The sequence below is a fragment of the Dipodomys merriami genome, unplaced genomic scaffold (assembly GCF_024711535.1).
Source record: "Dipodomys merriami isolate MVZ:Mamm:240054 unplaced genomic scaffold, mDipMer1.0.p SCAF_7, whole genome shotgun sequence".
NCBI lineage: Eukaryota > Metazoa > Chordata > Mammalia > Rodentia > Heteromyidae > Dipodomys > Dipodomys merriami.
In genome coordinates this window covers 59,728,137-59,740,527 of record NW_027206290.1, presented here as the reverse complement: position 1 = coordinate 59,740,527, position 12,391 = coordinate 59,728,137, and the positions used below count along the sequence as shown (strand labels likewise).

The following is a 12,391-nucleotide window of genomic DNA, read 5'->3' as shown; positions in this document are numbered from 1 at the left end:
TAGAGGGATGAGTTAGGAATGTGAAGTCAGTTGCCACAGTACATTTTCTATTCTTAAGAGGTATATTGTGAACAGATATCTGGTTGATAACCGTCAAACACATCCTTTTAATTTTTACCACTAGATTTTTGTTTTCCTCTTGACTATGGTAGAATGGGAAGAGTCAGAATTTGGAGGCAAACAAGGGACCAGGGTTCAATTCCTTGTGCTGCTCTCCATATTTGTGTAGTCTTCATAAGGTATTTAGTGTGTGTGTGTGTGTGTGTGTGTGTGTGTGTGTGTTATGAGTTTGAATTCAAGGCTTCATGCCTGCTGGGATGGCAATGTACCATTTGAACCATGATCCCAAGTGTTTTGTTTGGTTTGCTTTACTTTTTTTTTAATATAATCTTGTGCTTTTTGCCCAAAGCCAGCCTCAGACCATAATTCTCCTACTATTCACATATACCTGGGATTGCAGGCATGTACTATCACACTCAACTTGTTTGTTGAGAAGAGGTCTTGCTAACTTTTTGTCTTAGCTGTCTTCAAACTGCTGCCCACCCCCAGTCTCCCCTTCCTGATTAGCTGGATTCACACACAAGAGCCACAAAATCATAGGACACAAGGATTACCTGAGGTCATAAGCTACTCCTTGACAGATGTCTGGCCCTACAGAAAGTTCATAACAAAGGGTGACTGTCTTAGCATATTTGTTTGCAGTTGAGGGAGTTTCTATGTGGAAAACAATGAGCTGTCTATGGAGCAAGGCTATTTGATGTTTATCTCCCTAGAGGGAGGGTGTCTGAGCAAAGAATGCTATTAACCAAGTGTCCTTGACCAACATTTCACCTGTGCAATCTTGAGTAAGTTTCCCAGAAGCTCTAGAGTCATTGGAAAGATGAAGAAATAGAGGCTCAGAGGCCCAGACAACTTGCTCTCTGAACGATAGGTAAGGGAAAGCAGAGCTCAATTACAACCTGGTGGCCTAAAGGTGAACAGGGGGGACAAAGGTGAAATGTGCATGGAAGAGCGGGGCCATTGGTCCATACCACTGGCAAAAACACGGAAAATGCCAGGTCATTCAACTGACCTTTGTAATGACCTTCTCTGCCCTCAATTTCTTCATTTGTAAAATAGGAAGGTTAAAAATTCAAAGTCTATAGTTCCATGAATGCATAATTGGGGGGGGGTGTTTAAAAGCAGAGTGGTATTATTTTAGTGTCCTCTTCTGTATATTCCTAGACTGATCTTAAGGTCCTATCTTTGTAGTTTTGTGTCTATATAACATCTAGGCTCTTACCAACTCATCATATCTGACAAAAACAGTTCAAACACAGACTGGGAGAAAGGGTGTCTCCAATAACCTAGTACCTAAACTAGAATAGTTGAAATCCAGATTCTTCAAGTGGAAAGGAATCTAAATGTACCATTCATTGTAAGGTCTCACAATGCCATGTACTCTAAAGTAAATTATTAACTAAAATTAAAGTGAGTATTTACATGTACTTCTGGAACTCAGTGGATTTCAAAGAGCTTTGGACTCTATTCCATTTTCAGAACACTTTGTGAGGCATGTCTGCATTCACATCTTTGTGCTTCCCTGCAGGTGAATTCTTTGACAATACATAGACTCACATGTTTACTATACAAAAGAGCTTGTTGAAAAATTCAAGCACATTTTCAATTTAGTCCAAGAATGAATCAATTTTCCTCCTTCCTATTTTTATTATGCTAGATTGCACTTAATATATTTACACAGTAAGCTTCGGCGTTAGGTGAATTTAGTCCACACCAGCACAGCCACCCATATCAATAGGAGTTGGGTATGAATATCAAGGAACAGTTGGGTGTTTCACAAGGTCATTTTAGATGACCATGTTCACTTGTGAAGGGAATAAAGAGCAAGTAGAGTCTGCTTTTCTCATGCAAGCTTGTGAGTTAATTCCACCGGTTTCTTTGATTGTTAAAATTGTCTTTGTTGAAGGAGGCAGTATGAACCTCTGACTTCCTAAGCTTAGATTGTGGCCACATCACTTACCAGTAGAACACTGGCCGATTTCCATGATCTCCTCTGCCTCCATTTCTTCATATGTAAAATAAGCAAGATGATGGAGACCTCCACACATGTTTTGTTTTTTGCTTGCTTGTGTGTGTGTGTGTGTGTGTGTGTGTGTGTGTGTGTGTGTGGTAATGGGACTTGTACTTAGGGCCTAGTATCTGTCTCAGGTTTTTCCACTGAAGGCCAGGACTCTAGTACAGAGCTAGTTGTGCTGCCCTCTAGCTGTGGCTAGAGCCATAGACCTTCTTCTGGCTTTTTTGTTGGTTAATTGAAGAGTCTCCCAGACCTTTCTACATAGCTAGCTGGCTTTGAACCATGACCCTCAGATCTCTACCTCCTGAGGAGTCGGGATTAGGGACATGAGCTACCAGCACCCAGCCTCACGGGGGTTTTTATAAACATGAGAGGGCGCTGTGCTCATGGCATACCCAACCCATCATAAGCACCTTGTTTTTTTAGATGAAGCCCCGGGAGGAAATAGTGGCAATGAGAAATCAGAGCCCTTGATAATGTCCTAATTTGAGCCTTCTAGAAGTGAGGCTCGTTGGTGTCATCCTAGAGAATCAAACATAATGTATGACGTTAAAACACCCTCAATATGCTAGAGTTTGGGTTGCATCTTTAAGATGTTATAAGTTGATGACACAAAGACACTGAAAATTCAACACATTACAACTCGTCATTTTTGGTCTACAACTGAATTAGGCAGGAGGCAGAGTTAGTATTGTACAATATTTGCAGTTAATTAGCCATCCTTCCACAGGACTAGCCTTGCTGATATTAGGAGTCTGCCACACCTGATTTATATTTTTTTTCCTGTAAGATTATCAACTCTGCAGTACTGCTGAGTTTTAGAGTAAATGTAGAGCCCATATGTACTCTTAAGGGGAACTCAGATTTTATAGGGTTTTATTTGCCCACATTAAGTTTTCTCTTTTTTCAGGTTACCAAGTTTAAATTTAATCATTTCCCATAGGGACATATTGAGTCTCGAGTGCATGAATACAAGGGTTGTCTATGTTATTCCTATTAATTCCTGTCCAAAGAAATATCAAAAGCAATAAAGACAAAAAGCATAGTACTTGATTCTTTCTTCCAAAAATAGGAGATTGTATAGAACGTTACTAGAAGAAAAAGAACTAAAATACACCTATAGGTAAAGATAATTCTTTGAAGCAGGGACTTGGAGCTAGCAGGTCAGTGAATGATTTCTTTTCTATTGCATAAGACACATAATTGGGAAGAAGGAGAGTTGGTTAATTCTTGAATGAAGGTGAAAGTATGCTTGAATAGTTTGACATGCTCTTTTGTATAGTAAACATGCAAGACTGTAAGTGTTGTCAAGGAATTAATTCCCCTGCAGTAAAGTCAAAACTGTGAATGCAGACAGACTTGACAAAGTGTTCTGAGAACTGAATAGAGTCAAAAGCTCTTTCCAAACCATTGAGTTCCAGAAGTACATGTAAATATTCGTTTTAATTTTACTTAGTAATTTGTATTATTCCCTTTGCTGGAGGACTTGAGGCATTTTTGCAATTCAATTGTATGTGTGCATGAGTGAACAGGAGCACATTGGGGCTTGAACTCAGGGCCTCAAGCTCTTGCTTGGCTTTTTTACTCAAGGCTGAGGCTCTTGTCAATTGAGCCACACCTCCACTCCCAGCTCTTTTGCTGGTTAATTAGAGATAAGAGTCTCTGGAATTTCTCTGTTATTCAAGATCAAAGCCCAGAGCTACCCTGGGCAGAAAAGACCATCAGACTCTATCTCCAAAATAACCAGCAAACAGCAGGGCTGGAGGCATGGCTCAAGTAGTGAAACACCAGAGTGAGGCCCTGAGTTCAGACCCTAATGTTGTTCTCCATCCCCCCCAAAAAGACTTCTGTTTTCAGTGAACAATGAACAGAAGTCCTTGGGACTTTCTTATTGCATTTTTATTTTATTGTATTTTTATATTTTGGTCATGGGGCTTGAATTCTAGGCCTAGGCACTGTCCCTTAGCTCTTCAGCTCAAGGTGAGCGTTCTACCACTTGAGCCTAGTGCCACTTCTGGTTTTCTGAGTGGTTTATTGGAGATAAGGGTGTCACAGACTTTCCTGCCCAGGCTGTCTTTGAACCATGACCCTCAGATCTCAGCCTCCTGAGTAGCTAGGATTACAGATGTGAGCCACCAGCTCCCAGCTCTTATTGTATTTTAATGAGTGCTGAGATATCTTAAGTTCTTTGAGGTATTTTTAATCTCCTCTTTTAATCTTTAGCAATTCAAACACAGAATTTAGGTTAGCCTGACATGACCCAACTGATAATAACAGGTAGATAAAGATGGTTCACCAGAAATCAATGCAATTAAACTAGCAAAACATCCAGGATCTGCAGTAGTTGGGTTAGGTGCCCTGGCCAGAATTATAAATGAATTGGATCAACAATTGAGTGAGTTCGTTGTTGATTTGGGAATTGAGTGTAAGAATCCAAACAGTCCATCCAGCAAATGGAAATGACTTTTTTCAAGTAACAGAAGCATATTGAGCAGCCTTACAAGATGAACATACCATCCTTCAGAAGAGAGGAGTAACAGAGTTTTGTCATGTCTGGCTGGTGTCAGGATAAACTAGCAGGGGTCTTGGAAGGGAAACTCACCAAGGAGGTTATTCATTAGTGTTGAACATTTTGTTTTCCTTATTCCCTAGCATGGAAGGTACTATTGTGAATCTTCCTGGGATTGTGGCTCTAAAGAAGAAATACAAGGCTTACCTCTACGTGGATGAAGCTCACAGTATTGGAACTGTGGGCTCAAGTGGCCGAGGTGTCAGAGAATACTATGGATTGGCCCCTGATGATGTGGATGTATACATGGGCACATTCAGCAAGAGCTTTGGAGCTGTTGGAGGCTACATAGCTGGAAAAAAGGTAAGAAATAGGCTACTGGTGGCCCATTAAAATCTGACCACCCTGGAAACACTACAGTAATCAGGGCCTCTGTGAATTTCTTGAAAGCCTCAATTCAGTTCAATATATGTCACCTGATTGCTATTGCTTTAGTTATACTAGGAATCCAGCCAGGTGAGTCCCAGAGCACTTGGAGTGCCATCTAATACTAAAAGAAAGAGTATGGAAGGAGTAATTGCAATAAAAAGGAACACAGAAGAAAACTAACTCTGCAGGGCAGTGTTGTACAGAATGAATGTTAGTCTTGTAGACAGATGACCAGAGGTTTCATCTCGCCACAGAAGTAATAAATAAGGGTGGGAGAGCCACATTCTAGTGACTTAGACCTATAATCCTATCAGGAAGCTGAAATCTGTGGATCAAGGTTCAAAGCTATTAACAAAGGAGGAGGCTACAATGCTTGATAAGAAACGTGCTCATTATCTTGCCCATGTAATTGTAACCCCTTTGTACAGTATTTTCACAATAAAAAAAAAAGCCATCCCAAGTAAGAAAGTCTGTGAGACACTTACGTACAATTAACCGCGAGAAAGCTGGAAATGGAGGTGTGGCTCAAATGTAGAGTACCAGCCTTGAGAGGAAAAAGAAAACTAAGAGACAGTGCCCAACCCTGAGTTCAAGCTCCAGCACCCAATCTCTGGTAGTTAGGATAGTAAAAGAGGAGTACGCTTGTCTACCTAACTTTTCTATTCATTTTGGGTAGGTACTGACCATTTATAAAAATGAGTGCAATTAACATTAATATGGATGCAGAAAAGTGTATACTTTTGTTCCTTTCCTTATTCTTTATTTATTTATGTATTTATTTTTGTCGGTCGTGGGGTTTGAACTCAGCCTGGGCGCTGTCCCTCAGCTCTTCAGTTCAAGGCTAGCGCTCTACCACTTGAGCTACAACACCACTTCAGGTTTTCTGGTGGTTTATTGGAGAAAAGAGTTTCACGGACTTTCCGGCCCGGGGTTGGCATTGAACGGTGATCCTCAGATCTCAGCCTCCTGAGTAGCTGGGATTACAGGTGTGAGCCACTGGTGCCTGGATCCTTTCCTTATTCTTTAAAAAATCATCTATGCATACTTGAATCCAGGGGGCTGTACCATTCATTCCTCCTACTCCACCTCTTTTCTCCACCCGGTCCATGTTACTTTGCAGTATTTAAACATGCCACTAGATGGCAGCAGAAGTTGTGAGTACTTGGCAGAGGCTCAGCAGATACTGAAGGCTGCGGCTCTACAACCAACAGCAAGATACAAAACCTTGAAGACACAGGCAGTGTTCAGGATCTAGAGAATGAGCAGAAATTATCAAAGCTCTTAAGGAACCGCATACATATGTTCTTGCTTGTGATTTAAAACTCATGCAGGCACACATCTTTCTAAAAATGGTGCTGGTGAGACTGACAAATCCAGATAAATTAGTTTCCTTCCAGCCTACTGAGCCAATGAAGTAATGTAATATATGCATCTGCTCTTCTGCACTTTAAGTTTCAAACTTACGTTAACTCTAGACTATATGTGTGTGCATATATTGTATATATATATGTACATATGTATATATCTGTAGTTTCAATTTAAATCATACATCTTATTCTATTGAACTTTGGATAATTTTGTGAAGAATTTCCATTTTGAGTGTATTTTAAACTATTCTTTTTAACTACAAGGACTGAAATTAGCCTAAACATAAAGGGTTTGTTTGTTTGTTTTTCAAGGCGGGTCCTGGGCCTGGAACTCTGGAACCTGGGCACTATTCCCCTTTTTCTCAAGTCTAGAATGCTACCATTTTAGTAACACCACTTCCAGCTTTTTCTGTGATTAATTGGAAAGTAAGAGTCTCATGGACTTTCCTGCCCAGGCTGGCAAGCAACCAACCTCAATCCTCAAAGCTCAGCTTCCTGAGTAGCTAGGGGATTATAGGTATAAACCATTGGCCCAGTTCTAAAAGTAAAAAAATGTATTGGAAAAAAAATCTTCATAGATGTTTGTTTTTGTTTTTATTTTTGTTTTGGTCAGTCATGGGGCTTGAACTCTGGGCCTGGGTGCTGTCCCTGAGCTCTTCAGCTCAAGGCAAGCACTCTACCACTTGAGCCAAAGCACCACTTCCCATTTTCTGGTGGTTAATTGGAGATAAGAGTCTCACAGACTTTCCTGCCCAGGCTGGCTTTGAACTATGATCTTCAGATATCAGTCTCCTGAGTGCCTAGAATTACAGGCATGAGCCTCCGGCACCCAGCCCTAGTTGTCTGTTTTAATAATGAAAGCATGGCTTTCAAAGTTGCAGAGTTCCATAATACATATATATATATATATATATATATAATTTGTACATATGTACATATGTGTATGTACACATATATATTTTATGTACATATGTGTGCATGCATGTGTATATCTTCACTATGTAAAAAATATTTGTTTAGGGAGAAAACAATTTGGTTTGGTGCTAAGACCACCAAAAGTGTTTGCCTTGTCCTCTGGATTCCCCTCACAATGTCCTCTCAAGCCTTCAAGACTCACTGCTCACCTGTGATTTCTTTTTATTTTATTTATTTATTTTTTCCTATTTTGTGCCCAGTACTGGGGCTTGAACTTTGGACCTGGGCACGATCCCATAGCTTTTCTGCTCAAGACTGACACGTTACCATGGGAGCCACACCTACACTTGTAATTTTTGTTTGGTTAATTGGAGATAAGACGCTCACAGACTTTCCTAACCAGACTGGCATTGAACCAAGATCCTCCGATTTCAGCCTTCTCAGTAACTAGGATTACAAACATAATCCATCAGCACCCAGCTGTGACTTCTTTCTCTGAAGACTTCCACAAGTTTCCCTTTTGCTGACTTTGAGTTTGGAGCTTGTGTAGATGGACAGTGAACAGTCCACTTGGAAGACTCTGGCCTTTCCACATTTCTCAGATAATTATGACTCACTGCCATACCATGATGAATTCTTTTCTTTGTCAATTTTTTTAATCCAATTGCTGAAAGATGTGGTCAACATTGGAGACTTTTAGGCATGTATCCTGAGTTCTGTTGCCTGCTTCTTTTTCTACCCACTGACTTCCACAGCTCCTGTAGGCTAACCAGAAAGACTTTCAAACAAATGAAGCAAAGGTTGCCTTTGTGATTGATAGGTTGCAGGGCTGGAATTCTGGAGGAGGGAGGCCAACTTTAGGGTAATCATTAGCCCCCACAGTCTGTGAGCCAGGCATAGCAGGCCCTTTACAGAAGCCAGCTCTGCCCTGGCGTTCCCAGCCCTGTCTGTATTTAATAGCCCTTTGAAGTAAATAGAGGTCATGGAACAAGGACCAAGATGTTTATTCTAAAGGCCTCCTGTCTGATGTCCTCCTGAAAACCCACCCTTGCCCTTGAACTCCAATGCTATGGGCAAAAGAAAATAATCAGGGTTTTGAACTTACAAATGGACTTGGAAACCTCGAACCCACTCTGAAGGAAGACACCCCCAGACTAGCCTTGCAAAAGACCAAAGGGGGACTGACTGTTAGTACATAACAGCTCATGGCACTCAACGGAGGAACTAGGAAGGGAAATCAGTAAGCCAGAATGGAGGCTTTCCTTAACGCTTACCGGAAGTGGCCTCCGGAGGCCCTCTTTCTGAACCACACAAGTAAGTTAGCCAGCACCCATAAACTCAGACTCAGCTGCAAGAAATAATACTGTGGGACCAACTCCCTTCTTATTGCAAGGGGGCATCGATATTCTGATGAGCTACTTATTCCAACTAAGAATGCCTGTGATTGATGGGATGAGGGACATTAGGGATCCAAGAGGCATTGTTTTGTATCTTCGGCTCATCAGTGATGCATCCCCATGCCGAGGGTGTCATTAGACTTGTTCCTCAGGTGACATCCCTGTACCCACTTGTGCTTGCCAAGTTCTCAGCCTTCCTCCGTCTCAGGCGCCCTGCGGAGTCCCCCACTCTGGGGATTTTAAGAGAAGAATGCACACCGTCCATGCCCTCAAAGAGCTCTCCATCCCGGTGAGAGACATAAAACATCTTAAGCTATACCACTGATAAAATACGGATTTGAGTATCCGGAATTCTCCTGCACTTCTCCCCACCAATAAGGGAACAGTCCCTGTGGATCAGGAGAGTATCTGGGAGTAAAAGGAAGTGGAATTGGTCTCTGTGCTCTCCCAGAACCCCTCACTTTGCATCAAAGCACCCTCTTGACATGGTTTGGAGAGGTAATTAATGTTGTGCATAAGGTAGTTATTCCAGGGCCATATTCTTTGTGTTCAAATTCTCATTCCAAAACACCTTTTACTCACTGGTGGCTTACGCCTGTAATCCTACTTACTCAGGAGGCTGAGATCTGAGGATCACAATTCAAAACTAGCCTGGGCAGAAAAGACTGTGAGACTCTTTATCTCCAATGAAACACTAGAAAACCAGAAGTGGCACAGTGGCGCTAGCCTTGAGATAGTGCCCAGGCCCTGAGTTCAAGCCCCATGACCAACAAAAAGTAAAAATAAAATAAAATAGAATGACTTTTGTAAATGACTTCCTGAATCTCTCTGATTCAGTTATCCCATCTATAAAATACGCATAAAAATATCACTCACCTAACAGAGTTATTATGGACACATGCAATGGTCTTAAAACGAATCTTCAATCCAAAAATAGTTATCAGCCAGGGTGTTAGCTTCTAGCTCCATTTTTCAAAGTCTTTTAATCTATCATCAAATCTTGAGTATTCTTTTGCCTCAAATGCCTCTCTTTTTTTTTTCATTCTTTTCATTCCCACTACCCTACTAAGAATAGAAGAGAGCTGAGCCAAATATCTTTAGTTTGATGTTGGGGCTGCCTATGTGTATCTGCATACCCACTGCCAAAGGAGGAGATGGAGGAAAGACTCTCTAAAGAGTTTTGTATTTTGGCCCCATCTCCCACTTGTATTCCCAGATCTAAGTATCTTGAATTAGTAATCCATCAGCAATAACTGTCAAATACATTAAAATTTTCTTCGTGTACCACTTTTCTAAGAAGCCTAAATTCATTTATTCCTTCCATCCTTATAGTGACTTTTCACATATGTATTTCTGGGATATCTCATATTGGGAAAAGAAAAGCACAGAGAGATTTAGAAACTTGCCCAGGATCAAATCAAAAGCAGTAAGAAACAAAGCCCAGGATTTGAACCTAGTAGTGGGTTTCCAGATCCTGTGCTTCCAAACATGCAGAGGGACCCTCTCTCCATCAAGGGGACAACCTCTCATCAGCTTGTTTCAGGAGCACTAGCTTCTTCCCCTTCTAACATCAATGGAACTCCTCCATGCTTAGCCCGATAACATACCATCCTAATTTTAGCACTGTCACTGCCTCTTACCTCCTCCGCATCTCTCCAAATCATCCCCCTTGAGTTATCCCTTGCTATGAGATAGATGCTTGTAACCCACCCACTGTCCTCTACTGGGCAATCCTAGTAGAGTACCACCCAGCATCTGGTGTCAGGTACTTGTTTTCAACAGAAAAAAAAATTCCTGGATAACATAAGGCCATGAAGGGCAACCTTCTCTGTGGTCACCTAGAAAATAAATGCTGGCTCTTTGAAGGGTTCTGATGCTTCAGACTGAACTTCCTGAAGGTCTTCTGGCTGATGACTTCAAGTCAGGCCATCATCATCCTCAGGCTCCAGTATGAGGCAAAAATCCCTTCAACTATTTGATGTGCCTCACCAAAAAAATGATATAAACTTGATTTTAATTATTATATGAATAATGGATGCCAGGAACTAGCCTGTACCTCCTTCCACCCTCTCTCCTTTCTAAGACATACACACACACACTCACACACACACACAGAAGATAAAACCCAGAACCAGTCTTTGGTACATACTTGTAGGGAAGGGAGATGGGGAAAAGGGAAAGAGAAAGTAAAAGAAAGATTAGAAGGACAGGAGAAAACACTTAGAAAGGAAGAGAAGAAAGTGGAGAAATAAACATGAAAATAAACCAAGGGAAATCAGAGTAAAAAGGAAGAGATAAAAAGAAGGAAAATTAATGGAAAGGAAAAAATAACTAAAAACAAAACCATATGACTTGCAGAAGAGGAAGAAAGGAAGTCAACAAAGAAGGAAAATCAGAAGAGGGAATTTAGAAGGAAAGACATAGTGAAGCCTGGATAGAATGGAACTTCTGGCCCTCCCTAAGGGTCGTGTGCAGTCATTACATTATTGACTTCATTCACCTGTGATGCAGACCACTTACTTAGGAAGATAAACTGTGTATATTTAAATTACTTGTGAACAACCATGCCCACCAACTCCAAAAGAGATAGACAATGAAGGGGCAGGGCACCGTCCTCGAGAACCAATGTAACCAATGAAGTAGACTTCAGAGGATATGGACTTTCCAAAGCAAAAAATCTCAAGTCCCAAGAGTTCCTCCAAGTTCGTTCTCATAAACGATGATCAGAGAAGACAGATGGGATTCTGAGCTATGGCATTATCCTAAAGAGAAGATACTGTATCCTTTAAAGACCTCACTGCTGATATATAGAGTTGTAGTCAGCTCATTAAATTTTCTACAGGCCACCCTGAGAGTCTCAGGCTCTGAGCCATCACAGCCAAGCCAAGTATGCCGATACCATCTCCAGGGCCCTTCTCGCTCAGTGATAGGGTACTGGAACTTCTTGGGGCTCTCAGCCAGGTTACCTTAGTCCTTATGTTTGGCCTCAGACTCAGGCTTGTAGGTTAAAGATGGTTCCTATTATTGAACACAGGTCCTCCATAAGGCACACAAAACACTTTCATACAAAATGTCCAATAGTTTTCTATTGACCAAGGCACAACCACAGTTCATGTGATCCCAGATTATCCTCTGGTTTAACTTTCTACTAACCAGGTTCAACACGATTGAGTCTGTAGTCTCAAATGTCCTTTCCTGTCCTCCAAACATGGACCAGCTAGCTTTTGCTGCATAACCAAACTGGCTCAAAACATAGCAACCAAGCTGGGCTCTGATGGCTCATGCCTATAATCCTAGCTATTCAAGAGGCTGAGATCTAAGGATCACAGTTCGAAGCCAGCCTAGGTAGGAAAGTTTGTGAAACTCTTATTTTCAGTTGATCATGGGAAAAGCTGGAAGTGGTGCTGTGACTCTAATGGTAGAGTGCTAGCCCTGAGTAAAAGGAGCTCAGAGACAGTGCCCAGACCTAGGGTTCAAGCCTCAGGACTGGTAAACAAAAACAACAACCACAAAAAAAAACAGCAACTAAAACACCACCATTTCGTTAACTCAAATTCTGTACATAAACAATTTGGGCAGGGCTCAGTTGAACAGTTCTGGTCTCATCAGAGACTTGGACTTGCCAGGTACTGAAGGCCTTAGCTGTGATGCCATTTCTCTACTCCACCTGACTTTCATCCTCCAGAGGTCAGCTCAGAAC

At 41.4% G+C, this 12,391-nt stretch overlaps 1 protein-coding gene across 1 annotated transcript in view; it reads left to right on the top strand.

Moving 5' to 3' along the window:
• The window catches only part of Sptlc3 (serine palmitoyltransferase long chain base subunit 3), a 115,571-nt gene that overhangs the window by 63,252 nt on the left and 39,928 nt on the right, over positions 1–12,391 (top strand). Inside the window, exon 9 of the mRNA XM_070006737.1 lies at positions 4,727–4,946. Coding sequence (XP_069862838.1) covers positions 4,727–4,946 — 220 coding nt within the window. The remainder of the gene's footprint in view (positions 1–4,726; positions 4,947–12,391) is intronic.